We start from the raw sequence: 9,537 nt of genomic DNA, 5'->3' as shown, positions 1-9,537 counted from the left end.
TTTTTTTTTTTTTTTTTTTTTTTGAGATGGAGTCTCACGCTGTCGCCCAGGTTGGAGTGCAGTGGCGCGATCTCGGCTCACTGCAAGCTCCGCCTCCTGGATTCACGCCATTCTCCTGCCTCAGCCTCCTGAGTAGCTGGGACTACAGGCGCCCGCCACCGCGCCCGGCTAGTTTTTTGTATTTTTAGTAGAGACGGGGTTTCACTGTGGTCTCGATCTCCTGACCTTGTGATCCGCCCGCCTCGGCCTCCCAAAGTGCTGGGATTACAGGCGTGAGCCACCGCGCCCGGCCTTGAAGAACAACATGTATCATGGAAGGCTGAGGTTGGTGGATGAGCTGAGGTCAGGAGTTTGAGACCAGCCTGGTCAACATGGTGAAACTCTGTCTCTACTAAAAATATAAAACTTAGCTGGGCATGGTGGCGGGCACCTGTAATCCCAGCTACTCTGGAGGCTGAGACAGGAGAATCGCCTGAACCCAGAAGGCAGAGGTTGCAGTGAGCCATGACCGCACCATTGCACTCCAGCCTGGGTGACAAGAGTGAAACTCTGTCTCAAAAACAAACAACAAAAAAAACCAAAAAAATGACATAAACCCCAAGGAAAGACTGTTTTCTCTAAAGAGTCACCCAGGCTGGAATGCAGTGGCACAATCTCAGCTCACTGCAACCTCTGCCTCCCAGGTTCAAGTGATTCTCTTGCCTCAGCCTCCAGAATAGCTGGGATTACAGGTGCACACCACCACACACGGCTAATTTTTGTATTTTCAGTATTTTTAGTAGAGGTGGGGTTTCACCACGTTGACCAAGCTGGTCTCAAACTCCTGACCTCAAGTGATCTGCCCGCCTCGGCCTCCCAAATTGCTGGGATTACAGGCGTGAGCCACCGCACCCAGCGATTGTCTTATTTATTTAGAGACACTGTCTTGTTCTGTTGCCCAGGCTGGAATGCGGTAGCATGAGCATGGCTCACTGATGCCTTGACCTTCCGAGTTTAAGTAATCCTCCCACCTCAGCTTCCTTAATAGCTGGCACTACAGGTGTCTGCCACCACACCAGGCTAATTTTTTTTTTTTTTTTTGTACAGATGGGGTCTATGTTGTCCAGGCTGATCTCAAACTCCTGGGCTAAAGTGATCCTACCCCCCCCATCTTCCAAAGTGCTGAGATTACACATGTGAGCCACCGGCCTGTCCTTCTGTCTTACTTAAAAGTAATACTCGGCCGGGCGCGGTGGCTCAAGCCTGTAATCCCAGCACTTTGGGAGGCCGAGACGGGCGGATCACGAGGTCAGGAGATCGAGACCATCCTGGCTAACACGGTGAAACCCCGTCTCTATTAAGAAATACAAAAAACTAGCCGGGCAAGGTGGCGGGCGCCTGTAGTCCCAGCTACTCGGGAGGCTGAGGCAGGAGAATGGCGGGAACCCGGGGGGCGGAGCTTGCAGTGAGCTGAGATCCGGCCACTGCAGTCCAGCCTGGGTGACAGAGCGAGACTCCGTCTCAAAAAAAAAAAAAAAAAAAAAAAGTAATACTCAACTAGGTGCAGTAGCTCACGCCTGTAATCGCAGCACTGTAGGAGGCCAAGGCGGGTGGATCACCTGAGGCCGGGAGTTCGAGACCAACTTGACCAACATGGTGAAACCTTGTCTTTACTAAAAATATGAAATTAGCCAGGCGTGGTGGCACATGCCTGTAATCCTAGCTACTCGGGAGGCTGAGCCAGAAGAATCGCTTGAACCTGGGAGGCGGAGGTTACGGCGAGCCAAGATCGCGCCATTGCACTCCAGCCTGGGCAACAAGAGCGAAACTCAGTCTCGAAAACAAACAAAAAAAGTAATACTCTACTATGCTTCAACTAACTTTGGACAGAGCACACAGGGAGGGGCAAGGAGGCTTGGGGCAAGGAGGCTTTAACCAGTATCTAGAAGTGGAGCCACTTACCTGATGGGCATTTCTAAGGAGTAGAATGGATTCTTAAGGGCAAAGTCTGAGTAAATCTCATAAATCTTTCGGAGAAGAGAATCTATTCCAGCTTGCCTAGGATCTGCTAGAACCACAAACTTGATCCCTGGAGAGAGACCAAGAATGGTTACTAAAGGGTAGACATTGGAGCAAATAGTGTCATTCTGTATTTGTACAGTACTTTCAATTTTGCAAAACACTTTTATAAGCCCATTTTAATTTTATTCTTTTTACCACATAATGCAGGAAAGGCAAGACTTTGAATCTACTGATGAGACCAGAGAAGTGAAGTAACTTTATTATGTCACCCAACTGATTAAGACCAAGCTTTGAGTTCTAGCTGTACCACTTACTAACTAACAGTTTTGGAGTCCCTCAGCAGAAACATTGCTAGGCAAGGGACAAACTCAGGCAGTTTTCAGTAAATTAAGGGGTGAAGCAACGACACTCGCAATCCAAAGGTCATATCCATTTGGCTTTCACATTTCATTTTGGAAAGACATTTAACACCTTCCAAAGTACATGCAACAGGGCTAGCATTAAGGTGAGTTTTATCTGAACACAAGATAACCTGTGCTGAACATGCTGGGTGGCATGCACAAAATCAGTTTCAGATTAAATACTGGTTTTGTATTTGCAAAACAAACAAACAGATGTGTCTGTAGAATTGTGCCAGGAAGGTCGGGCACGGTGGCTCATGCCTGTAATCCCAGCACTTTGTGAGGCTGAGGCAGGTGGATCACGTGAGGTCAGGAGTTCGAGACAGCCTGGCCAACATGGTGAAACCCCATCTCTCCTAGAAAAATACAAAAATTAGCTGGGCGTGGTGGCAGACACCTGTAATCCCAGCTACTCAGGAGGTTGAGGCAGGAGAATTGCTTGAACCCGGGTGGCGGAGGCTGCAGTGAGCCAAGATCGTCCCACTGCACTCAGCCTGGGCGACAAAGCGAGACTCTGTCTCAAAACAAAACAAAAAAACCCCACAAAAAATTAGCTGGGGATGGTGGTGGGCATCCGTAGTCTCAGCTACTTGGGAGGCTGAGGCAGGAGAATTGCTTAAACCCAGGAGGTGGTGGCTACAGTGAGCCAAGATCATGCCACTGCATTCCAGCCTGGGTGGCAGAGTGAAACTCCATCTCAAAAAAAAAAAGAATTGTGGGCCGGGTGCGGTGGCTCATGCCTGTAATCCCAACACTTTGGGAGGCCGAGGTGGGCAATCACCTGAGGTCAGGAGTTTGAGACCCGCCTGACCAATATGGAGAAACCCCGTCTCTACTAAAAATATAAAAATTAGCCGAGCATGTTGATGGATGCCTGTAATCCCAGCTATTTGGGAGTCTGAGGCAGGAGAATCGCTTGAACGCAGGAGGCGGATCATGCCACTGCATTCCAGCCTGGGCAACAAGAGTGAAACAGCTCAGAAAAAAAAAAAAAAAAAAAAGAATTGTGCCAGGAAAAGTACACCCCCTCTTCCTGCTTACCAAAGGTGTCTTTGGTCAATCCCCTCCTCACACCTTCTCCACCACACTCCTCTGGCCCACCTGGAGATGCAAACTTGTCAGTGTCTCTTCCCCACCTTCTCCATCACACTCCTCTGGCCTCCGTGGAGATGCATACCTGTCAGTGTCTGGTAGCAGTGCAATTTGAATGTGTCTGTCTCCAGCATCTCAATGCCTGAGCTTCCCTGTTCAGGAGACAGCTGGGAGCCGATGGCAAACAGCCTATATGCAAAGGAGGCAAAGTTGCTCTAAGGCAGGAGTGCTTCTCAAACTTCCACTGAAGTGTCCCTATTTGCTGAGGAGTTAACATTATGGCCTGGGACAGTCAGGAGAAGTAGTGTGAACTGTGTGGCAATAGTGTCAAAATTTTTAAGTTCATTTGAATTCTGTGAATATTTTACATTCATACTTTGTTTTAAGACATTTTAAATCTAAAACTTTGGATAAAATGATTACTCTAGGAATGTGTGCCGCGCTTACTAAGCTTGTGCTTTTAAGCAAAAGCTGGCACATCTGATACCACAATTGAGAGCAGGAAAAGATTTTTTAAGATCATTTAGTTAAACTGGCTTTCTTTTTTTTTTTTTTTTTTGAGACGGAGTCTCGCTCTGTCGCCCAGGCTGGAGTGCAGTGGCCGGATCTCAGCTCACTGCAAGCTCCGCCTCCCGGGTTCCCGCCATTCTCCTGCCTCAGCCTCCCGAGTAGCTGGGACTACAGGCGCCCACAACCGCGCCTGGCTAATTTTGTGTATTTTTAGTAGAGACGAGGTTTCACCATGGTCTCGATCTCCTGACCTTGTGATCCGCCCGCCTCGGCCTCCCAAAGTGCTGGGATTACAGGCGTGAGCCACCGCGCCCGGCCTAACTGGCTTTCTTTAAATATGAAGAAACTAAGGCTCAGCGAAGAGAAGTTGACTTTAAGTAAGATGACACCTCGGCCGGGGGCAGTGGCTCACTCCTGTAATCCCAGCACTTTGGGATGCGGAGGCGGGTGGATCACCTGAGGTCAGGAGTTTTGAGACCAGCCTGGCCAACAGGGCAAAACCCCGTCTCTACTGAAGAAATACAAAAAACTAGCCGGGCGAGGTGGCGGGCGCCTGTAGTTCCAGCTACTCGGGAGGCTGAGGCAGGAGAATGGCGTGAACTCGGGAGGCGGAGCTTGCAGTGAGCTGAGATCCGGCCACTACACTCCAGCCTGGGTGATAGAGCGAGACTCCGTCTCAAAAAAAAAAAAACAAACCCCCCGTCTCTACTAAAAATACAAAAATTAGCTGGTCCTGGTGGCGCGCGCCTGTAATCCCAGCTACTCGGGAGGCTGAGGCAGGAGAATCGCTTGAAACTGGGAGGCAGAGATTGCAGTGAGCCAAGATCGCGCCACTGCACTCTAGCCTGGGTAACAGAGCGATACTCCGTGCCCCCTCCTCTCCCCCCACAAAAAAAATGACACCACTGCCACTATTACCTAAAATCTAGATCTGGATCGGTTGCGTTTTTCATAACACCAAAATGACGATTTAAGAAAAGGTAGACAAATTACAAGCGCTGCCGTTCAGGAGACGGTGGACTTACGAGTGGAACATGGAGGCCAGCATGAGCTTCTCATTAGAAGTGAGGCGGGGCCGGCCAAATCGAATGGACACCGGGTAATTAGCAGGGTTACCCAGATACTCCAGCACCTCTTTCCCGTCGGCCGTGTACTTGCCGTTCACGTCCATGCCATTGATGGCCAGCACTGCATGGCCCACTGCAGAGGTAAAGCTAACGGTCAGCGAAACTGCAGCCCCGGGATTCCGCCGCGGGGACAAGAGACCCGACACCACCCCCTTTCCCCCAGCCCCGCACCTACAACCAACCCACTTCTGCAGCACTGGGGCCCGTCCCCCCCCCCCCCCCCCCCCCCCCCCCCCTACAACCACCCCCCTCCGGCAGCCCTGGGGCCCGCCCCCCCCCCCCCACCCTCCGCCTCCGGCCCGAGCCTAGCCCACCTCGGATGCCGTCCCGCTGGCCGAAAGCAACCAACACACGCTCATCGTGTAGCTTGAGCAGCAGATCCAGCGGGTAACTGAAAGTTTTCTCAGCCTCAGCCCGTGGCGCGTAGCTGTCCAACTGGTAAATCAAGCCGCCAGCTTTGTTCACCACATACACACTAAAAATCGCCATCACTGCCGCTGCCGCTCGGAAACTGTCATTCCGCCGCTACCCGAAGGCCCCTCCCCGGAACCGCATCACAGCACTTGCCCCCGGCCCCACCCCAGCCTCCTCCTCCTCCTCCTCCTCCTCCCAGGCCCTGCATGCCGCCACCTGCGGCACCTGCGGCGCCTGCGCATTGGGAGCGACACGCTCGGGCATAAGTAGTGCCGGAAAGTTAGTTGCCGAGACCTGGTGGATTGTTTTCCGTTTATCAGTGCCGGAAAACAGTACTACAGTACTGCGTCACAACTAGCCCGGACTCCGACAACCTGGCGCGGTATTTAGGCGGTGCGGCTTGGGAACTGGAATTCACTTCCTGTCTTCCTCTTGAGGCTAGAGGGCGAGCGCTTCGCCGTGGGACTTCCTCCTCCTGGCTCCGCCTCTTGCCCCGGAAGTACTTACAGCGGACAGAGGTTTCTGGGCCCGTTTCTGAGCAGCGCTTCCTTTTTGTCCGACATCTTAGCAAGCCTGCGGTGTCTGCTGCTGCTCCCCGAGCTTCGCAATGGTAAGCTTCAGGGGTATGAACTCGCCGGGGTTCTTGGGTTTGAGGACTCAGTGGGGAGAGCCTTCGGCGGGAGCTCTCCTTGGCCTGCCGGCCTTGGTTGCAGGGCGGGCGCGGTTATTGCTTCGCCCATGTGCTCGGTGGTGGAGTTTGCGGGGGCTGAGGGCGCAGTATTAGGGGAGTTTGGGGCTACTTGAGGACCTGGTTGCATTCCCGCTGCCCTCCTACAGCCGCCCAAGGACGACAAGAAGAAGAAGGACGCCGGAAAGTCGGCCAAGAAAGACAAAGACCCAGTGAACAAATCTGGGGGCAAGGCCAAAAAGAAGGTAGGAATAAGATCCCTCTGAGAGAGACTAGGGGTTCCCTCCCGTAGCATTCTGGTAATAGGTAGCTTGTATAGCAATTGGTTTTTCAGGTATAGATTTCTAGAGTAAAAATGTGAGAGTTTATCCTCCCATCACCATTCATTCTTTTTCCTAGTTTCCATTAGGATCATGAAAATGAGACCAGTGTGTAAAGTGTCTGCCTCTGTGATTTTTAACTGATCTAGTGGGGCTCGGCCCCTGTTCTGAAGCCCAAGCACCTGTCGGGTTTTTTTTTTTTTTTTTTTTAGTAATGTGTAATTTATCTTTGATGATGATGGAACAGATTTCTCTGACGCAGATTACTCGAGAGGGAAAGGGTGCTTCTGCCAGAAATACTAACTTGTTTCTGTTTTGTTTTGGTGAGCAGAAGTGGTCCAAAGGCAAAGTTCGGGACAAGCTCAATAACTTAGTCTTGTTTGACAAAGCTACCTACGACAAACTCTGTAAGGAAGTTCCCAACTATAAACTTATAACCCCAGCTGTAGTCTCTGAGAGACTGAAGATTCGAGGCTCCCTGGCCAGGGCAGCCCTTCAGGAGCTCCTTAGTAAAGGTGAGGGGTGTATCCTACATGTGTGCTTTTGTAGGGTAAATTGTCTTGACCACGTTAACCATCTTCAGTGATTTTGCTGGAAAAGCAGAATTAAAAAAAAAAAAAAAAGGCATAGCTTGACCATTGACTGTTAGTAATGTAATTCTGATGTCTTACTCCTGAGATGAATTCTTAGGGTTCGTAGCCACTTTCGTGCTGTGGACCCTGTGGCAGTTTGGTGAAGCCCAAGGATCTTTTATGTTTCAAGTAAATGGATGCATAGAATTACAGGGACAACAGTTTTTGAAATAATTAGATTACTATTTTAAAACAATTTTGAAAATGTTGAAAACCTTTATGGTAAATATTTTGATGTATTAAATTTTAAAACCAGAAATTTAGTATGGTCTACTCAGTAGTATGGTTTGATTACCATAATTCCACAATAATAAGGCTCAGCTAACTATAGTGACTGAACATCTGTAATTCTAGCACTTTGGAAGGCCGAGGCGGGTGAATCACCGGAGGTCAGGAGTTCGAGACCAGCCTGGCCAATATGGTGAAAACCTGTCTTTACTGAAAATCCAAAAATTAGCCGGACGTGGTGGCGCATGCCTATAATCCCAGCTACTCAGGATGCTGAGGCATGAGGATTGCTTGAACCCAGGAGATGGAGGTGGCAGTGAGCCGAGATGGCACTACTGCACTCCAGCTTTGGTGACAGAGCAAGAGACTCTCAAAAAAGGGGGCGGGGAGGTGCGGTGGAAGATAATGGGCCCCTAATTTAAAGGAAAAGTAAAGATAGATGATCGTTAAAAACTGTAGGATTCTCTGTTACCAAACGTCAGATTAAGCAGGTGCAGTGATACCCTTGTATTTCTAGCTACTTGGGAGGCCAAGGCAGGAGGATCATTTGAGCCAAGGAGTTTGAGTACATTCTGGGCACCTTTGAGAGGACCCCCCGCCCGGCCTTTTTTTTTTTTTTTCTTTTAAATAGAGATGCTGTTTTGCTCTGTTGCCCAGGCTGGTCTCCTGGGCTCAAGAGATCCACCTGTCCAAAGTGCTGGGATTATAGGCATGAGCCACTACACCTGGCCAAAACAAAAACCTTAATAGTATGTTTTTGTTTTTTTGGTTTTTGTTTTGTTTTGTTTTGTTTTTTAAAGACAGTCTCACTCTGTCGCCCAGGCTGGAGTGCAGAGGGGCAATCTTGGCTCACTGCAAGCACCAACTCCTGGGTTCAGGCAGTCCTCACACCTCAGCCTCCCAAGTACCTGGGATTACAAACACGTGCCACCATGCCTCAGTAATTTTTGTATCTTCGGTAGAGATGGGGTTTCACCATGTTGGCCAGGCTGGTGTGCAACTCCTTACCTCAAGCTGTCTGCCCGCCTTCACCTCCCAAAGTGGTGGGATTACGAGCATGAGCCACCATGCCCAACCAAAAACCTTACTAGTTTCTATTATAGCATCTATTAAGCATCTCATCCTACTATCTTCTCTCCCTAGGACTTATCAAACTGGTTTCAAAGCACAGAGCTCAAGTAATTTACACCAGAAATACCAAGGGCGGAGATGCTCCAGCTGCTGGTGAAGATGCATGAATAGGTGAGTAGGAATGCGTGGGCTCATGGAGTAGGAGGTAGATAACAAAGCTTTATGGTTCTGATTCTTTTAATTTCTTTTTTACAGGTCCAACCAATTGTACATTTGGAAAAATAAAACTTTATTAAATCAAATGAATGAGTATGTCTGTTTCCTAAGAAAGACAATGATAAAGAATTTGGTGGAAAGTAGGGGTTTGTTGACTTTGCTTTTAGCCTCATGGTAGTTGGTAAAGCATGATTAGCTTTTTTCTGTATGTGACTGCTTCTTCATTGCTGCAGCTTCAGTTTTGAATTGATGTCTGAAAGGAAATAAAGGGTTAACAGGATGAAGGGTGATATCTCCAAAAAGGAGGTTGGATGGGTAGGTTGGAGACCTGGCACTGAACACATACCTGGACTGCCAGCGTCGTCCATTATTCCAGACTCGGCCAAAAGAGGGCAGCCAGCCTGCACTGGTCCTGGAGCTGTGATCAAAGTTGGCCCCAACTCGGTCTGGGGGGAGTTTTTTCAACTTCTGTTTTTCCTCTGTGCAATGATAAGGAAACAGCTTTTTATTTTTCTTTATTAAAGAATATAGAGATGGGGTTTCACTATGTTGTCCAGGCTGTTTTCAAACTTCTGGGCTCAAGTGACCCTCCCACCTCAGCCTCCCAAAGTGCTAGGATTACAGCCATGAGCCATCACACACAGGCAAGGAAACTGTTTTTGAGTGTGAAGATTTAGAAGACCCTCTCTTGAATTAGTTTACTTACTTTCTTTAAGAAATTCTTCATAGGATGGTCCTATTTCTTGGTTCCCACCGATGTATTCATCTTGGATCATCCAGGGAGGTGTGGCACCTGAAAAAGAAATAAAGGCTTCCTTTTTTTTTTTTTTTTTTTTT

At 49.1% G+C, this 9,537-nt stretch overlaps 3 protein-coding genes across 8 annotated transcripts in view; 1 reads left to right on the top strand and 2 right to left on the bottom strand.

The window, feature by feature from the left end:
- TRAPPC4 (trafficking protein particle complex 4) overlaps window positions 1-6,005 on the bottom strand; it is a 6,565-nt gene extending 560 nt beyond the window's left edge. The window contains exons 1-4 of one of the 6 annotated variants that reach the window (XM_025356146.1): window positions 5,446-6,005; window positions 5,030-5,204; window positions 3,580-3,683; window positions 1,942-1,954 (exon numbers count right to left, since the gene is read on the bottom strand). In XM_025356146.1, the coding sequence (XP_025211931.1) occupies window positions 1,942-1,954; window positions 3,580-3,683; window positions 5,030-5,204; window positions 5,446-5,620 (467 nt within the window). In that variant the 5' untranslated portion in view covers window positions 5,621-6,005. Of the gene's footprint in view, window positions 1-1,941; window positions 2,069-3,579; window positions 3,684-4,922; window positions 5,205-5,445 lie in introns of all 6 variants that reach the window. The other 5 variants (XM_025356150.1, XM_025356145.1, XM_025356148.1 and 2 more) reach the window with 5 other exon arrangements.
- On the top strand, window positions 5,727-8,786 carry RPS25 (ribosomal protein S25). The gene is made up of 5 exons (XM_025356151.1): window positions 5,727-6,155; window positions 6,383-6,478; window positions 6,885-7,068; window positions 8,557-8,655; window positions 8,740-8,786. The coding sequence occupies exons 1-4, from the start codon at window positions 6,153-6,155 to the stop codon at window positions 8,649-8,651; spliced, it is 378 nt and encodes a 125-aa protein (XP_025211936.1). The 5' UTR covers window positions 5,727-6,152; the 3' UTR covers window positions 8,652-8,655; window positions 8,740-8,786.
- The window catches only part of CCDC84 (coiled-coil domain containing 84), a 17,318-nt gene continuing 16,510 nt past the window's right edge, over window positions 8,730-9,537 (bottom strand). The window contains exons 4-6 of the mRNA XM_025355831.1: window positions 9,407-9,519; window positions 9,047-9,179; window positions 8,730-8,953 (exon numbers count right to left, since the gene is read on the bottom strand). Coding sequence (XP_025211616.1) covers window positions 8,893-8,953; window positions 9,047-9,179; window positions 9,407-9,519 — 307 coding nt within the window. The 3' untranslated portion in view covers window positions 8,730-8,892. The remainder of the gene's footprint in view (window positions 8,954-9,046; window positions 9,180-9,406; window positions 9,520-9,537) is intronic.

The sequence above is a fragment of the Theropithecus gelada genome, chromosome 14, assembly GCF_003255815.1.
Source record: "Theropithecus gelada isolate Dixy chromosome 14, Tgel_1.0, whole genome shotgun sequence".
NCBI lineage: Eukaryota > Metazoa > Chordata > Mammalia > Primates > Cercopithecidae > Theropithecus > Theropithecus gelada.
This window is presented reverse-complemented; position numbering and strand designations above follow the sequence as displayed.